Here is a 20107-nt window from a genome sequence, read left to right on the forward strand (position 1 = left end):
TGGATGGTTTTTCCTGGATCCTGGATGGTTTTCCCGGATCCTGGATGTTTTTCCTGGATCCTGGATGGTTTTCCTGGATCTTGGATGGTTTTCCTGGATCCTGGATGGTTTTTTCTGGATCTTGGATGGTTTTTCCCAGATCCTGGATGGTTTTCCCGGATCCTGGATGGTTTTCCCGGATCCTGGATGGATTTCCTGGATCCTGGATGGTTTTTCCCGGATCCTGGATGGTTTTCCCGGATCCTGGATGGTTTTCCTGGATCCTGGATGGATTTTCCCGGATCCTGGATGGATTTCCTGGATCATGGATGGTTTTTTCTGGATCTTGGATGGTTTTTCCTGGATCCTGGATGGATTTCCCGGATGGATTTCCCGGATCCTGGATGGTTTTCCTGGATCCTGGATGGTTTTCCCGGATCCTGGATGGTTTTTCCTGGATCCTGGATGGTTTTTCCTGGATCCTGGATGGTTTTCCCAGATCCTGGATGGTTTTCCTGGATCCTGGATGGATTTCCCGGATCCTGGATGGTTTTCCTGGATCCTGGATGGATTTCCCGGATCCTGGATGGATTTCCCGGATCTTGGATGGTTTTCCTGGATCCTGGATGGTTTTTCCCGGATCCTGGATGGTTTTTCCCGGATCCTGGATGGTTTTTCCTGGATCCTGGATGGTTTTTCCCAGATCCTGGATGGTTTTTCCCGGATCATGGATGGTTTTTCCCAGATCCTGGATGGTTTTTCCTTGATCTTGGATGTTTTTTTCCCAGCTCCTGGGCTGATCCCAAGCTGGGGTTCCTTCCATCCCCCTCCTCCCGAGGAATCCATCATCCATCATCATCCATCATCCATCATCCATCCATCCATCATCCATCCATCCATCATCCATCCATCCATCCATCCATCCATCCATCCATCCATCATCCATCCATCCATCCATCCATCATCCATCATCATCCATCATCCATCATCCATCCATCATCCATCATCCATCATCCATCATCCATCATCCATCCATCATCCATCATCCATCATCCATCCATCATCCATCATCCATCCATCCATCCATCATCCATCATCCATCCATCATCCATCATCCATCATCCATCCATCATCCATCCATCATCCATCCATCATCCATCCATCCATCATCCATCATCCATCCATCCATCCATCCATCCATCCATCCATCATCCATCATCCATCCATCATCCATCCATCCATCCATCCATCATCCATCATCCATCCATCATCCATCATCCATCCATCCATCCATCATCCATCCATCATCCATCCATCCATCCATCCATCCATCCATCCATCCATCCATCATCCATCATCCATCATCCATCATCCATCCATCCATCATCCATCCATCATCCATCCATCCATCCATCCATCCATCATCCATCATCCATCATCCATCCATCATCCATCATCCATCCATCCATCATCCATCCATCCATCCATCCATCCATCCATCCATCATCCATCCATCCATCCATCCATCCATCCATCATCCATCCATCATCCATCCATCCATCCATCATCCATCCATCATCCATCATCCATCCATCCATCCATCCATCATCCATCCATCATCCATCATCCATCCATCATCCATCCATCATCCATCCATCCATCATCCATCCATCCATCATCCATCCATCCATCCATCCATCATCCATCATCCATCATCCATCATCCATCCATCCATCATCCATCCATCATCCATCCATCCATCCATCCATCCATCCATCATCCATCATCCATCATCCATCCATCATCCATCATCCATCCATCCATCCATCCATCCATCCATCCATCATCCATCATCCATCCATCCATCATCCATCCATCCATCCATCCATCCATCCATCCATCATCCATCCATCATCCATCCATCCATCCATCCATCCATCCATCATCCATCCATCCATCATCCATCCATCCATCCATCCATCCATCCATCCATCCATCATCCATCCATCCATCCATCCATCATCCATCATCATCCATCATCCATCATCCATCCATCATCCATCCATCATCCATCATCCATCCATCCATCATCCATCCATCATCCATCCATCCATCATCCATCATCCATCATCCATCATCCATCCATCATCCATCATCCATCATCCATCCATCATCCATCATCCATCATCCATCCATCATCCATCCATCATCCATCCATCATCCATCCATCCATCATCCATCATCCATCCATCCATCCATCCATCCATCCATCCATCCATCATCCATCATCCATCCATCATCCATCCATCCATCCATCCATCATCCATCCATCCATCCATCCATCCATCCATCCATCATCCATCCATCCATCCATCCATCCATCCATCATCCATCCATCATCCATCCATCCATCCATCATCCATCCATCATCCATCCATCCATCCATCCATCCATCCATCATCCATCCATCATCCATCATCCATCCATCCATCCATCCATCCATCCATCCATCCATCCATCCATCATCCATCCATCCATCCATCCATCCATCATCCATCCATCATCCATCCATCCATCCATCCATCATCCATCCATCCATCCATCATCCATCCATCCATCATCCATCCATCATCCATCCATCCATCATCCATCCATCCATCCATCATCCATCCATCATCCATCCATCCATCCATCCATCATCCATCCATCCATCCATCCATCCATCCATCATCCATCATCCATCCATCATCCATCATCCATCCATCCATCATCCATCCATCCATCATCCATCCATCCATCATCCATCCATCATCCATCCATCATCCATCATCCATCCATCATCCATCATCCATCCATCCATCCATCATCCATCCATCCATCCATCATCCATCATCCATCATCCATCATCCATCCATCCATCCATCCATCCATCCATCCATCATCCATCCATCCATCATCCATCCATCATCCATCCATCATCCATCCATCATCCATCATCCATCATCCATCATCCATCCATCCATCCATCCATCATCCATCATCCATCATCCATCCATCATCCATCATCCATCCATCATCCATCCATCATCCATCCATCCATCCATCCATCATCCATCATCCATCCATCTATCATCCATCATCCATCATCCATCCATCCATCCATCCATCATCCATCCATCATCCATCATCCATCCATCATCCATCCATCATCCATCCATCCATCATCCATCCATCCATCCATCCATCCATCCATCCATCATCCATCATCCATCCATCCATCATCCATCCATCCATCCATCCATCCATCCATCCATCCATCATCCATTATCCATCCATCCATCCATCCATCCATCATCCATCCATCATCCATCCATCATCCATCCATCCATCCATCCATCATCCATCATCCATCCATCCATCCATCCATCCATCCATCATCCATCCATCCATCATCCATCCATCCATCCATCCATCATCCATCATCCATCCATCCATCCATCCATCCATCATCCATCCATCCATCCATCATCCATCCATCCATCCATCCATCCATCTATCCATCCATCATCCATCCATCCATCCATCATCCATCCATCCATCATCCATCCATCATCCATCATCCATCCATCCATCTATCCATCCATCCATCATCCATCCATCATCCATCATCCATCATCCATCCATCCATCCATCATCCATCATCCATCCATCATCCATCATCCATCCATCCATCCATCCATCCATCCATCATCCATCATCCATCCATCCATCCATCATCCATCATCCATCCATCCATCATCCATCCATCATCCATCCATCCATCATCCATCCATCCATCCATCCATCCATCCATCCATCCATCATCCATCCATCCATCATCCATCCATCATCCATCATCCATCCATCATCCATCCATCATCCATCCATCATCCATCCATCCATCATCCATCCATCCATCCATCATCCATCATCCATCCATCATCCATCCATCCATCCATCATCCATCCATCATCCATCCATCCATTCATCATCCATCCATCATCCATCCATCATCCATCCATCCATCATCCATCCATCATCCATCCATCATCCATCCATCATCCATCATCCATCCATCCATCATCCATCCATCCATCCATCCATCCATCCATCCATCCATCATCCATCCATCCATCCATCCATCCATCCATCCATCATCCATCATCCATCCATCCATCATCCATCCATCCATCATCCATCCATCCATCATCCATCCATCATCCATCCATCCATCCATCCATCCATCCATCCATCATCCATCCATCATCCATCCATCCATCATCCATCCATCATCCATCCATCATCCATCCATCATCCATCATCCATCCATCATCCATCCATCCATCATCCATCCATCATCCATCCATCCATCCATCATCCATCATCCATCCATCATCCATCCATCCATCATCCATCCATCATCCATCCATCATCCATCCATCATCCATCATCCATCATCCATTATCCATCCATCCATCCATCCATCCATCATCCATCCATCATCCATCCATCCATCCATCCATCATCCATCCGTGCCGCTTCCCGCTCATTAATCGCGCTCAACTAGGGAAAAACCGGGATTTTCCCATTAAAAAATCAGGAATAAAACTGCTCCTGTCTTAGACCGGGCAGAGGACCCCGGAGTCCTTCTGGACTTTCTGACAAAAAATTGACTACGAGCATATCGTAAAATCAGCCTCATGAATATTCATTAACCTAATGTGAAATTCGATGACTACAGAAATTAGTGAGCTAATTAAAAAAAAATCAGGAATTCTCGGAGGGATGAACGCCAATTAAAGGGAAATCCTTCCCCACGCGCCGTGAATAAACAAATCCATTCCCAGGGATTTTTATGGGAATGGTGGAATTGGAGTTTTCATCCGCGGCTCCGAGGCCGGGAGCCGCAGGACGGGAATTCCATCCGGGAGCTGAGGACACGGAGCTGTCGGAACGGGTGGATCCCAGTTTGGATTGACTGGATCCCAGTTTGGACTGGCTGGATCCCAGTTTGGACTGGGTGGATCCCAGTTTGGACTGGGTGGATCCCAGTTTGGACTGGCTGGATCCCAGTTTGGATTGGCTGGATCCCAGTTTGGATTGGCTGGATCCCAGTTTGGACTGGGTGAATCCCAGTTTGGATTGGCTGGATCCCAGTTTGGACTGGCTGAATCCCAGTTTGGACTGGGTGAATCCCAGTTTGGATTGGCTGAATCCCAGTTTGGATTGGCTGAATCCCAGTTTGGATTGGCTGGATCCCAGTTTGGATTCCCCGAATCCCAGTTTGGATTGGCTGAATCCCAGTTTGGATTGGCTGAATCCCAGTTTGGACTGGGTGGATCCCAATTTGGATTCCCCAAATCCCAGTTTGGACTCCCCAAATCCCAGTTTGGACTCCCCAAATCCCAGTTTGGATTCCCCAAATCCCAGTTTGGATTCCCCAAATCCCAGTTTGGATTCCCTGAATCCCAGTTTGGATTCCCCAAATCCCAGTTTGGATTCCCCAAATCCCAGTTTGGACTCCCCAAATCCCAGTTTGGACTCCCCAAATCCCAGTTTGGATTCACCGAATCCCAGTTTGGACTCCCCAAATCCCAGTTTGGATTCCCCAAATCCCAGTTTGGACTCCCCAAATCCCAGTTTGGACTCCCCAAATCCCAGTTTGGATTCACCGAATCCCAGTTTGGATTCCCCAAATCCCAGTTTGGATTCCCCAAATCCCAGTTTGGACTCCCCAAATCCCAGTTTGGATTCACCGAATCCCAGTTTGGACTCCCCAGGTCCCAGTTTGGACTCCCTGAATCCCAGTTTGGACTCCCCAAATCCCAGTTTGGATTCACCGAATCCCAGTTTGGACTCCCCAAATCCCAGTTTGGATTCCCTGAATCCCAGTTTGGACTCCCCAAATCCCAGTTTGGATTCACCGAATCCCAGTTTGGACTCCCCAAATCCCAGTTTGGACTCCCCAGGTCCCAGTTTGGACTCCCCAAATCCCAGTTTGGATTCCCCAAATCCCAGTTTGGACTCCCCAGGTCCCAGTTTGGATTCTTGGAATTTGAGGATGGGGAAAGGAAAATGGGAAATGGGGAAAGGAAAATGGGGGAAGGAAAAAGAAAAGGAAAAATGAAAGGGAAGGAAAATGGGGAAGGAAAAGGAAAAAGGAAAATGGGAAAAGAAAATGGGGAAGGAAAATGGGAAAGGAAAAAGAAAAAAGGAAAAAGGAAAAAGGGAAATGGAAAAGAAAAAGGAAAAAGGAAAAAGGAAAAGGGAAAAAGGAAAAGGGAAAAAGGAAAAAGGAAAAAGGAAAAAGGAAAAAGGAAAGGAAAGGAAAGGAAAGGAAAGGAAAGGAAAGGAAAGGAAAGGAAAGGAAAGGAAAGGAAAGGAAAGGAAAGGAAAGGAAAGGAAAGGAAAGGAAAGGAAAGGAAAGGAAAGGAAAGGAAAGGAAAGGAAAGGAAAGGAAAGGAAAGGAAAGGAAAGGAAAGGAAAGGAAAGGAAAGGAAAGGAAAGGAAAGGAAAGGAAAGGAAAAAAAAAGGAAAAAAAAAGGAAAAAAAGGAAAAAAGGAAAGGAATTCTCCACATTCCTTAAGGATCCCCCACATTCCTTACATTTTCAGCACCTTGGGAACCCCAAATCCGGAATTTTTTCCCCTTTGGATTCCTGGGGGTTTGGAACGGGCAGAAAGGAGCAGATGTGGAGCAGGGAAAAGTCGGAAAGAATCCCAAAAAAACAATTCCCACCATCCCAAAAAAACCCACAAAAGGCAGAGCAAAGCGCCGGCAATTCCGGCTGCTGGCCAACGGAAAATTGGGATTTCGGAGCTCGGGATAACGGAGCCGTTCCCAGCTGGAATTCCCATTCCCGGCCCGCGGCACAAAGGCGCCACTCGAGCGGAAAATCCCCTGGAATGAGCGAAGGGACAAAGGAAAAATGGGAAAATCGCGGATCCGGAGAGGGGGAGGGGCGGCGGGCGCTTCCCAGGGGAAGGGTCGGAATCCCGGGAAAAGGCTGGGAAAGGGCCGGGATGGGAACGGGAATGGGGCAGGGGAGGATCCGGAGAGAGAAAGGGGGTCCAAATATCCCGGGAAAAAAAAACCGGGAAAACAGGGTCCAGGGATAATGGGATCCAGGGATAACGGGATCCAGGGAAAATGGGATCCAGGATAATGGGATCCAGGGAAAATGGGATCCAGGATAACGGGATCCAGGGTAACGGGATCCAGGGATAACGGGATCCAGGGATAACAGGATCCAGGATAACGGGATCTGGGATAACGGGATCCAGGATAACGGAATCCTGGGAAAAGGCTGGGAAAGGGCCGGGATGGGAACGGGGCAGGGAAGGATCCGGAGAGAAGAAGGGGGTCCAAATATCCCGGGAAAAAAAAACCGGGAAAACGGGGTCCAGGGATAGCAGGATCCCGGGAAAAAACATCCAGGGAAAATGGGATCCAGGGATAACGGGATCCAGGATAATGGGATCCAGGATAACGGGATCCAGGGAAAATGGGATCCAGGATAATGGGATCCAGGGATAACGGGATCCAGGATAATGGGATCCAGGATAACGGGATCCAGGGATAACGGGATCCAGGGATAACAGGATCCAGGGATAACGGGATCCAGGGATAACGGGATCCAGGATAACGGGATCCAGGGATAACGGGATCCAGGATAACGGGATCCAGGCTAACGGGATCCCGGGAAAAGGCTGGGAAAGGGCCGGGATGGGAACGGGAATGGGGCAGGGAAGGATCCGGAGAGAGAAAGGGGGTCCAAATATCCCGGGAAAAAAAACCCGGGATAACGGGGTCAGGGATAGCGGGATCCAGGGAAAAAACATCCAGGAAAAATGGGATCCAGGGAAAATGGGATCCAGGGATAATGGGATCCAGGAAAAATGGGATCCAGGATAACGGGATCCAGGGATAACGGGATCCCGGGAAAAAACATCCAGGGAAAATGGGATCCAGGGAAAATGGGATCCAGGGATAACGGGATCCAGGGAAAATGGGATCCAGGGAAAATGGGATCCAGGGAAAATGGGATCCAGGATAACGGGATCCAGGGATAACGGGATCTGGGATAACGGGATCCCGGGAAAAAACATCCAGGAAAAATGGGATCCAGGGAAAATGGGATCCAGGGATAATGGGATCCGGGATAACGGGATCCAGGATAATGGGATCCAGGGAAAATGGGATCCAGGGATAATGGGATCCGGGATAACGGGATCCAGGGAAAAGGCTGGGAAAGGGCCGGGATGGGAACGGGAATGGGGCAGGGGAGGATCCGGAGAGAGAAAGGGGGTCCAAATATCCCGGGAAAAATATCCGGGATAATGGGATCCAGGGATAGTGGGATCCCGGGAAAAAACATCCGGGAAAAACGGGATCCAGGGATAACAGGATCTGGGATAATGGGATCCAGGGATAACGGGATCCAGGGATAACGGGATCTGGGATAACGGGATCCAGGGATAATGGGATCTGGGATAACAGGATCCAGGATAACGGGATCCAGGATAACGGGATCCAGGATAACGGGATCTGGGATAACAGGATCCAGGATAACGGGATCTGGGATAACGGGATCCCGGGAAAAAACATCCAGGAAAAATGGGATCCAGGGAAAATGGGATCCAGGGAAAATGGGATCCAGGGAAAATGGGATCCAGGATAATGGGATCCAGGGAAAACGGGATCTGGGATAATGGGATCCAGGGATAATGGGATCCAGGATAACGGAATCCCGGGAAAAGGCTGGGAAAGGGCCGGGATGGGAACAGGAATGGGGCAGGGAAGGATCCGGAGAGAGAAAGGGGGTCCAAATATCCCGGGAAAAAAATATCCGGGATAACGGGGTCCAGGGATAGCGGGATCCAGGGAAAAAACATCCAGGAAAAATGGGATCCAGGGAAAATGGGATCCAGGGATAACGGGATCCAGGGAAAATGGGATCCAGGGAAAATGGGATCCAGGATAACGGGATCCAGGGATAACGGGATCCAGGGAAAAAACATCCAGGGATAATGGGATCCAGGGAAAATGGGATCCAGGATAACGGGATCCAGGATAACGGGATCCAGGGATAACGGGATCCAGGATAACGGGATCCAGGATAACGGGATCCAGGGATAACGGGATCCAGGATAACGGGATCCAGGATAACGGGATCCAGGGATAACGGGATCCAGGATAACGGGATCCAGGGATAACGGGATCCAGGGATAACGGGATCCAGGGATAACGGGATTCAGGGATAACAGGATCCAGGGATAACGGGATTCAGGGATAACAGGATCCAGGGAATACCGGATCCCGGGCTAACGGGATCCAGGGCTTTCAGCATCCAGGGAAATGGACAAATCCCACTGGACACAAATCCAGGAATTCTTGGACTGCAAACACGAAGGAAATTTGGGATGCGGACACCAGGAACGCCACGCTCAGAGCTCGGAGAGCAGGATTGAAACGCTCGATATTCCCACGGAAGGGAAGAACAATTCCTTCAAAATCCCGGGAAAATGATCCCAGCTCTGATCCAACCCCACTCCCACTGCTGGGAATTCCAAATCCCCGGGAGGGAAATCTCCTTCACTTCCTCGTTAATGCGATTCCCGAATAATTCCCACCCAATCTAAGTCCAGGATGGTGGATTCCTGCGGGAACGCCAAAAATTTGGGAGGCTGGAAAAGCCCTCCATTCCCAGGTTTTTTTTTTTTTGGGATTGTGACATCTCCTGTGGTTTGACATTCCCAGGAATAGCCAAGGATTCAAACTGGGATTTGTGGGATTGGAAGGATCATCCACGTCCTGGAATTTTTGGGATTGTGGCGCCTTCCGTCGCCACAGGATTGGATCCGGGGATTTCATCATTCCCATCTCCAGGATTGGATCCGGGGATTTCATCATTCCCATCTCCAGGCTGGATCCAGGGATTTCTCCAGGTTTGGATCCAGGGATTTCATCATTCCCACCTCCAGGTTTGGATCCAGGGATTTCTCCAGGTTTGGATCCAGGGATTTCTCCATTCCCACCTCCAGGTTTGGATCCAGGGATTTCTCCAGGTTTGGATCCAGGGATTTCTCCAGGTTTGGATCCAGGGATTTCATCATTCCCACCTCCAGGTTTGGATCCAGGGATTTCTCCAGGCTGGATCCAGGGATTTCTGCAGGTTTGGATCCAAGGATTTCATCATTCCCATCTCCAGGTTTGGATCCAGGGATTTCATCATTCCCACCTCCAGGTTTGGATCCAGGGATTTCATCATTCCCATCTCCAGGTTTGGATCCAGGGATTTCTCCAGGTTTGGATCCAGGGATTTCTCCATTCCCATCTCCAGGTTTGGATCCAGGGATTTCTCCAGGTTTGGATCCGGGGATTTCTCCAGGCTGGATCCAGGGATTTCTCCAGGTTTGGATCCGGGGATTTCTCCAGGTTTGGATCCAGGGATTTCATCATTCCCATCTCCAGGTTTGGATCCGGGGATTTCTCCATTCCCATCTCCAGGTTTGGATCCGGGGATTTCTCCAGGTTTGGATCCAGGGTTTTCTCCAGGCTTGGATCCGGGGATTTCTCCAGGTTTGGATCCAGGGATTTCTGCAGGTTTGGATCCAGGGATTTCTCCAGGCTGGATCCAGGGATTTCTCCATTCCCATCTCCAGGTTTGGATCCAGGGATTTCTCCAGGTTTGGATCCAGGGATTTCTCCATTCCCATCTCCAGGTTTGGATCCAGGGATTTCTCCAGGTTTGGATCCAGGGATTTCTCCATTCCCATCTCCAGGTTTGGATCCAGGGATTTCTCCAGGTTTGGATCCAGGGATTTCTCCATTCCCATCTCCAGGTTTGGATCCAGGGATTTCTCCAGGTTTGGATCCAGGGATTTCATCATTCCCATCTCCAGGTTTGGATCCGGGGATTTCTCCAGGTTTGGATCCAGGGATTTCATCATTCCCACCTCCAGGTTTGGATCCAGGGATTTCTCCAGGTTTGGATCCAGGGATTTCTCCATTCCCACCTCCAGGTTTGGATCCAGGGATTTCTCCAGGTTTGGATCCGGGGATTTCTCCATTCCCATCTCCAGGTTTGGATCCAGGGATTTCTGCAGGTTTGGATCCAGGGATTTCTCCAGGTTTGGATCCAGGGATTTCTCCAGGTTTGGATCCAGGGATTTCTCCAGGTTTGGATCCAGGGATTTCTCCAGGTTTGGATCCGGGCATTTCTCCAGGCTGGATCCAGGGATTTCTCCAGGTTTGGATCCAGGGATTTCATCATTCCCATCTCCAGGCTGGATCCAGGGTTTTCTCCAGGTTTGGATCCAGGGATTTCTCCATTCCCTCCTCCAGGTTTGGATCCAGGGATTTCTCCAGGTTTGGATCCAGGTGGAATTCCCAGTTCAAACCGATACCAAAAAGGAACAGGAAAACCACTGGGAGACAGAATCATGGAATTCCAGAATCCAGGTGGAATTCCCAGTTCAAACCGATACCAAAAAGGAACAGGAAAACCACTGGGAGATGAAATCATGGAATTCTGGAATCCAGGTGGAATTCCCAGTTCAAACCGACACCAAAAAGGAACAGGGAAAACCACTGGGAGATGAAATCACAGAATTCCAGAATCCAGGTGGAATTCCCAGTTCAAACCAACACCAAACAGCACCGGAAATTGGGAAAGGACTGGGACATGGAATCCTGGAATTCCGGAATCCAGGTTTCCCCGTTCTGCTTTTTGGGTTTTTTTTTTGGGATTTTTTTTTTGGTGGGACAGCAGAAAATGAGGATTTTTTCTCCCCAAAAATCCCCTCCGCCGTTAAATCCCATAAAATTCCTACAGCGACGAGAATTCCTCTGCCCATCATTCCCAAAACTTTGGATTTATAATAAATTATTGTATTCCACAGGATGGAACAGCGACCTGGAAAAAACTCCCTCGAGATCCCAAAATCCCCATCAATTCCAACCCACAATTCCTCCTCTGCTGTCAGGAAAAACGGGAATTTTTCCCGTTTTTTTCTCCCAGCTCCTTTCTCCGGGATAATTCCGGGGTTATTTTCAGATTAAGAGGAAAACATCCTAAAAAAATATATATATAAATTCCCATGGGATAAAGAAAAATACCGGAAATCACGGCAATTTTCCGCGCCCCGTGTTCCTCCTTGGCGATCCTCTCCGCCTCCTCCATCAGCAGCATTCCAAACCCCTGGAATGGCGGGAAAAAAAAGGGAAAAACAGGAAAAAAAGAAAGGAAAATTCTGTCAAAACGGAAGCCACGAGCAAGGTCGGGATGCGAAGATGGATCCCCCCAAAAAAAAAAAAAATCCGGATTTTTTGGCGCGGGGAACGATGGGGAATGTTGGTGGGATACGGGGAAGGAATTCCAGGCTGGGCTGGAATTCCCAGAGAATCCTTGGGAGTGTCCGAGGAAAGGTTGGAAAAATCGGAGGATTTTGGAATGGGAATGGGATGGGGTTGAAATTCCAGGATCCCATCCCAAACCATTCCGGGATTCTGGGATCCAGGACGCTCAGGATCCATCCCGAGGGGTTTTGATGGAATTTGGGGTGGGAATGGAATGGGATTGAAATTCCATGGATCCTGTCCCAAACCATTCCGGGATTTTGGGATTCAGGATGCTCAGGATCCATCCCGAGGGATTTTGATGGAATTTGGGATGGAAAAGGGAAGGGAAACCCTTCCTGGAGCCCCAAATTCCCAGGGAATTCCCAAAATTCTCCTCCCAGAGAGGAGTCAGGGGTGGGAATGGGATGGGATTGAAATTCCAGGATCCCATTCCGGGATTTTGGGATTCAGGACACTCAGGATCCATCCCGAGGGGTTTTTATGGAATTTGGGATGGAAAAGGGAAGGGAGACCCTTCCTGGAGTCCCAAATTCCCAGGGAATTCCCAAAATTCTCCTCCCAAAGAGGAGTCAGGAGTGGGAATGGAATGGGATTGAAATTCCATGGATCCCATCCCAAACCATTCCAGGATTTTGGGATTCAGGACACTCAGGATCCATCCCGAGGGATTTTGATGGAATTTGGGGTGGAAAAGGGAAGTGAGACCATTCCTGGAGCCCCAAATTCCCAGGGAATTCCCAAAATTCTCCTCCCAGAGAGGAGTCAGGGGTTGGAACGGGATGGGATTGAAATTCCAGGATCCCATTCCGGGATTTTGGGATCCAGGACACTCAGGATCCGTCCCGAGGGGTTTTTATGGAATTTGGGATGGAAAAGGGAAGGGAAACCCTTCCTGGAGTCCCAAATTCCCAGGGAATTCCCAAAATTCTCCTCCCAAAGAGGAGTCAGGGGTGGGAATGGGATGGGATTGAAATTCCAGGATCCCATCCCAAACCATTCCGGGATTTTGGGATTCAGGATGCTCAGGATCCATCCCGAGGGGTTTTTATGGAATTTGGGGTGGGAATGGGATGGGATTGAAATTCCAAGGATCCCATTCTGGGATTCTGGGATCCAGGACACTCAGGATCCATCCCGAGGGATTTTGATGGAATTTGGGGATGGAAAAGGGAAGTGAGACCATTCCTGGAGTCCCAAATTCCCAGGGAATTCCCAAAATTCTCCTCCCAAAGAGGAGTCAGGGGTGGGAATGGGATGGGATTGAAATTCCAGGATCCCATCCCAAACCATTCCGGGATTTTGGGATTCAGGACACTCAGGATCCATCCCGAGGGAATTTTATGGAATTTGGGGTGGGAATGGGATGGGATTGAAGCTCCAAGGATCCCATCCCAAACCATTCCGGGATTTTGGGATTCAGGACGCTCAGGATCCATCCCGAGGGGTTTTGATGGAATTTGGGGTGGGAATGGGATGGGATTGAAATTCCAGGATCCCATTCCGGGATTTTGGGATCCAGGACGCTCAGGATCCATCCCGAGGGGTTTTTATGGAATTTGGGGTGGGAATGGGATGGGATTGAAATTCCAGGATCCCATTCCGGGATTTTGGGATCCAGGACGCTCAGGATCCATCCCGAGGGAGTTCTGTGGAATTTGGGATGGAAAAGGGAAGGGAGACCCTTCCTGGAGTCCAGAATTCCCAGGGAATTCCCAAAATTCTCCTCCCAAAGAGGAGTCAGGGGTTGGAATGGGATGGGATTGAAATTCCAGGATCCCATTCCGGGATTCTGGGATTCAGGACGCTCAGGATCCATCCCGAGGGGTTTTGATGGAATTTGGGGTGGGAATGGGATGGGATTGAAATTCCAGGATCCCATTCCGGGATTTTGGGATTCAGGATGCTCAGGATCCATCCCGAGGGGTTTTTGTGGAATTTGGGGTGGGAATGGGATGGGATTGAAATTCCAGGATCCCATTCCGGGATTCTGGGATTCAGGACGCTCAGGATCCATCCCGAGGGAGTTCTGTGGAATTTGGGATGGAAAAGGGAAGGGAGACCCTTCCTGGAGTCCAGAATTCCCAGGGAATTCCCAAAATTCTCCTCCCAAAGAGGAGTCAGGGGTTGGAATGGGATGGGATTGAAATTCCAGGATCCCATTCCGGGATTCTGGGATTCAGGACGCTCAGGATCCATCCCGAGGGGTTTTGATGGAATTTGGGGTGGGAATGGGATGGGATTGAAATTCCAGGATCCCATTCCGGGATTTTGGGATTCAGGATGCTCAGGATCCATCCCGAGGGGTTTTTGTGGAATTTGGGGTGGGAATGGGATGGGATTGAAATTCCAGGATCCCATTCCGGGATTCTGGGATTCAGGACGCTCAGGATCCATCCCGAGGGGTTTTTATGGAATTCTGATCCAGCAGGAAGAACCCATCCCAAAAAAATCCCTTTGGGAGAAACCTGGGCAGCACGGAAGGTGACCTGCCCTTCCCAGAGGGAATTGCTGCAGATTCCAGGAAATTCCAATGGAATTCCCCACTCTGAAATGAATTAACCAGGGAATTCCAAAGGCTCCCGAGGGTTGGGAATGAGGCAGCTCCGGGAGCATCCAGAAAGGAATTTTTTTTTTTTTTTTAAATTTTGAAGGAATTTTTTTTGAAATCTCAGAACTCCTGAAATGGCTGGGAGGTGATCCCATTGGAAAAAACAAAAAAAACAATAAAAAAAAAATTGGGAAGCAACAGAATTCCAAGAAAAAAAGAGAGAAATCCCGTCGCGGCTCTATCCCAGCTGAGAGCGAATGAGCGGAATCCAATAAAATCCAATAAAATCCGATAAAATCCAATAAAATTCCGATTTTTTTTTTTTTTTTGGGGGGTGAGGGGGAAAAAGAGATGGGACGGGGATGGAGCAGAGGGAAATCCGGGAATTCCGGAGCACCTGGTGCTGGAATTTGGAGGGATCCCGGCTGCTGACGGGCACCACGCTGCCGTAGACGTGCAATTCCCGGACGATGGAGACGCCGCCCTTGAGCTCGGGGCGGAAAGATTCCGGGGAGATTTTCCGGAGGCGGAGCAGCCCCACCAGGATGTCCTGCTCGGGATCCTCGTAGGACAGGAACGTCTCCCAGCCCCCGTTGGCCACGTAATCCCGACGGATCAGCTCCACCTGATCCGGGAACGGGGTGGGAGAGCAGGGAAAGGAGGGAAAAAGGGAATGTGAGAGCGGAGACGATTCCAATTATCCATAAATGTGAGAAAATGGGAAAGGATTCCCTAAATCCACTCAGGAAAGGATTCCCTAAATCCACTCAGGAAAGGATTCCCTAAATCCAACCAGGAAAGGATTCCCCAAATCCACTCAGGAAAGGATTCCCTAAATCCAACCAGGAAAGGATTCCCTGAATCCAACCAGGAAAGGATTCCCTAAATCCAACCAGGAAAGGATTCCCTAAATCCACTCAGGAAAGGATTCCCTAAATCCAACCAGGAAAGGATTCCCTGAATCCAACCAGGAAAGGATTCCCTAAATCCACTCAGGAAAGGATTCCCTAAATCCACTCAGGAAAGGATTCCCTAAATCCAACCAGGAAAGGATTCCCTAAATCCAACCAGGAAAGGATTCCCCAAATCCAACCAGGAAAGGATTCCCTAAATCCAACCAGGAAAGGATTCCCTAAATCCACTCAGGAAAGGATTCCCTGAATCCAACCAGGAAAGGATTCCCTAAATCCACTCAGGAAAGGATTCCCTAAATCCACTCAGGAAAGGATTCCCTAAATCCAACCAGGAAAGGATTCCCTAAATCCAACCAGGAAAGGATTCCCTAAATCCAACCAGGAAAGGATTCCCTAAATCCAACCAGGAAAGGATTCCCTAAATCCACTCAGGAAAGGATTCCCTAAATCCAACCAGGAAAGGATTCCCTAAATCCACTCAGGAAAGGATTCCCTAAATCCAACCAGGAAAGGATTCCCTAAATCCACTCAGGAAAGGATTCCCTAAATCCACTCAGGAAAGGATTCCCTAAATCCACTGAGGAAAGGATTCCCTGAATCCAACCAGGAAAGGATTCCCTAAATCCACTTAGGAAAGGATTCCCTAAATCCAGTTTGATTCCAGATGGGAATTTGGGATTGGCCACGTAATCCCGACGGATCAGCTCCACCTGATCCGGGAATGGGGTGGGAGAGCAGGGAAAGGAGGGAAAAGGGAATGTGAGAGCGGAGACGATTCCGTGGATCCAGAAATCTGAGAAAATGGGAAAGGATTCCCTAAATCCAGTTTGATTCCAGATGGGAATTTGGGATTGGCCACGTAATCCCGACGGATCAGCTCCACCTGATCCGGGAATGGGGTGGGAGAGCAGGGAAAGGAGGGAAAAGGGAAAAGTGAGAGGGGAGACGATTCCGTGGATCCAGAAATCTGAGAAAATGGGAAAGGATTCCCTAAATCCACTCAGGAAAGGATTCCCTAAATCCACTTGGATTCCAGATGGGAATTTGGGATTGGCCACGGAATCCCGACGGATCAGCTCCACCTGATCCGGGAACGGGGTGGGAGAGCAGGGAAAGGAGGGAAAAGGGAAAAGTGAGAGCGGAGACGATTCCAATTATCCATAAATCTGAGAAAATGGGAAAGGATTCCCTAAATCCAACCAGGAAAGGATTCCCTAAATCCACTTGGATTCCAGATGGGAATTTGGGATTGGCCACGGAATCCTGATGGATCAGCTCCAGTTATCCCAGGAATGGGATGGATGAGCAGGGAAAGGAGGGAAAAGGGAATGTGAGAGCGGAGCCGATTCCAATTATCCATAAATGTGAGAAAATGGGAAAGGATTCCCTAAATCCACTCAGGAAAGATTCCCTAAATCCAACCAGGAAAGGATTCCCTAAATCCACTCAGGAAAGGATTCCCTAAATCCACTCAGGAAAGGATTCCCTAAATCCACTCAGGAAAGGATTCCCTAAATCCACTCAGGAAAGGATTCCCTAAATCCAACCAGGAAAGGATTCCCTAAATCCAACCAGGAAAGGATTCCCTAAATCCAGTTTGATTGGGAATTTGGGATTGGCCACGGAATCCCGACGGATCAGCTCCACCTGATCCGGGAATGGGGTGGATGAGGAGGGAAAGGAGGGAAAAAGGGAATGTGAGAGCGGAGACGATTCCAATTATCCATAAATCTAGGAAAATGGGAAAGGATTCCCTAAATCCACTCAGGAAAGGATTCCCTAAATCCAACCAGGAAAGGATTCCCTAAATCCACTCAGGAAAGGATTCCCTAAATCCAACCAGGAAAGGATTCCCTGAATCCAACCAGGAAAGGATTCCCTGAATCCAACCAGGAAAGGATTCCCTAAATCCAACCAGGAAAGGATTCCCTAAATCCACTCAGGAAAGGATTCCCTGAATCCAACCAGGAAAGGATTCCCTAAATCCAACCAGGAAAGGATTCCCTAAATCCACTCAGGAAAGGATTCCCTAAATCCAACCAGGAAAGGATTCCCTGAATCCAACCAGGAAAGGATTCCCTAAATCCACTCAGGAAAGGATTCCCTAAATCCACTCAGGAAAGGATTCCCTAAATCCAACCAGGAAAGGATTCCCTAAATCCAACCAGGAAAGGATTCCCTAAATCCACTCAGGAAAGGATTCCCTAAATCCACTCAGGAAAGGATTCCCTAAATCCACTCAGGAAAGGATTCCCTGAATCCAACCAGGAAAGGATTCCCTAAATCCACTGAGGAAAGGATTCCCTAAATCCACTCAGGAAAGGATTCCCTAAATCCACTCAGGAAAGGATTCCCTAAATCCACTCAGGAAAGGATTCCCTGAATCCAACCAGGAAAGGATTCCCTAAATCCACTTGGATTCCAGATGGGAATTTGGGATTGGCCATGGAATCCCGACGGATCAGCTCCACCTGATCCGGGAACGGGGTGGGAGAACAGGGAAAGGAGGGAAAAGGGAAAAGTGAGAGCGGAGACGATTCCAATTATCCAAAAATCTGAGAAAATGGGAAAGGATTCCCTAAATCCACTCAGGAAAGGATTCCCTAAATCCAACCAGGAAAGGATTCCCTAAATCCACTCAGGAAAGGATTCCCTAAATCCAACCAGGAAAAGATTCCCTGAATCCAACCAGGAAAGGATTCCCTAAATCCACTCAGGAAAGGATTCCCTGAATCCAACCAGGAAAGGATTCCCTAAATCCAGTTTGATTGGGAATTTGGGATTTGGCCACGGAATCCCGACGGATCAGCTCCAATTATTCTGGGAGCAGGGAATTTTAGGACATGGAGAAATGTATTTTATTTCTATTTTATATATTTATGTATGTTAATAGATAAATATATTTTATTTCTATTTTATATAATATATATTTATGTATATTAATAGAGAAATACAGTTTATTTCTATTTTATATTATATATTTATGTATGTTAATAGAGAAATACAGTTTATTTCTATTTTATATAATATATATTTATGTATATTAATAGATAAATATATTTTATTTCTATTTTATATAATATATATTTATGTATATTAATAGAGAAATACAGTTTATTTCTATTTTATATAATATATTTATGTATATTAATAGAGAAATATATTTTATTTCTATTTTATATAATATATATTTATGTATGTTAATAGAGAAATATATTTTATTTCTATTTTACAGTATATATATTTATGTAAATTAATAGATAAATATAGTTTATTTCTATTTTATATTTCATATATTTATGTATATTAATTGATAAATACAGTTTATTTATATTTTATATTATATAAATTTATGTATATTAATCGACAAATGAAGTTTAACTATATATTTATGTATATTACTAGCCAGATAAATATGTTCTGTATTTTTTATGTATTTATATTACTAAATAGTTATATTTTATCTATATTTTAGATATATTAATCTATATCAATATATAAATATATTTTATCTACATTTTGTCTATGTATTCATGCATATGAATAGATAAATATATTATAACTATATTTAATGTATATTTACCTACATTAATACATAGGTATACCTTTTATATATTTACCTACATTAATACACATATCAATATCTTTTATCTATATTTTATAGATATTTATCTGTATTAATACATAGATCTATTTAATCTATATTTTTATATAGATTTATCTATATTAATACATATATTCTATCTATATTATATCTATATTTTGTCTATATTTATCTGTATTAATACATAGATCTATTTAATCTATATTTTATATAGTTATCTACATTAATACATATATTTGATCTATATTTTATATATATTTATCTGCATTAATACATATATATATTTTGTCCATATTTTATTTATATTTATCTATATTAACAGATAAATATATTTTATATATATTTTATGTATATTTTGTCTATGTATTTATCTACATTAATACACAGATAAATATATTTGATCTATATTTTATATATATTTATTTGCATTAATACATAAATATATTTTGTCCATATTTTATTTATGTTTATATATATTAATAGATAAATATATTTTTATATATTTTATGTATATATATTTATCTACATCAATACCCAGATAAATATATTTGATCTATATTTTATATATATTATATATATTTATTTATATTAATATATAGATAAATACATTTTACATCTATTTTATGTCTATTTTATCTATATTAATACATGGATAAATAT

At 46.2% G+C, this 20107-nt stretch overlaps 1 protein-coding gene across 5 annotated transcripts in view; it reads right to left on the reverse strand.

Moving 5' to 3' along the window:
• The window catches only part of ELP3 (elongator acetyltransferase complex subunit 3), a 111167-nt gene that overhangs the window by 3144 nt on the left and 87916 nt on the right, over positions 1-20107 (reverse strand). For 3 of the 5 annotated variants that reach the window (XM_085574329.1, XM_085574326.1, XM_085574325.1), the window contains 2 exons: positions 15327-15554; positions 12139-12220 (listed from right to left, as the gene is read on the reverse strand). In XM_085574329.1, the coding sequence (XP_085430455.1) occupies positions 12139-12220; positions 15327-15554 (310 nt within the window). Of the gene's footprint in view, positions 1-12138; positions 12221-15326; positions 15555-16471; positions 16727-18166; positions 18315-20107 lie in introns of those variants that run through there. The other 2 variants (XM_085574327.1, XM_085574328.1) reach the window with 2 other exon arrangements.

The sequence above is a fragment of the Lonchura striata genome, chromosome 3 (genome assembly GCF_050655825.1).
Source record: "Lonchura striata isolate lonStrDom1 chromosome 3, ASM5065582v1, whole genome shotgun sequence".
NCBI classification, from domain to species: domain Eukaryota; kingdom Metazoa; phylum Chordata; class Aves; order Passeriformes; family Estrildidae; genus Lonchura; species Lonchura striata.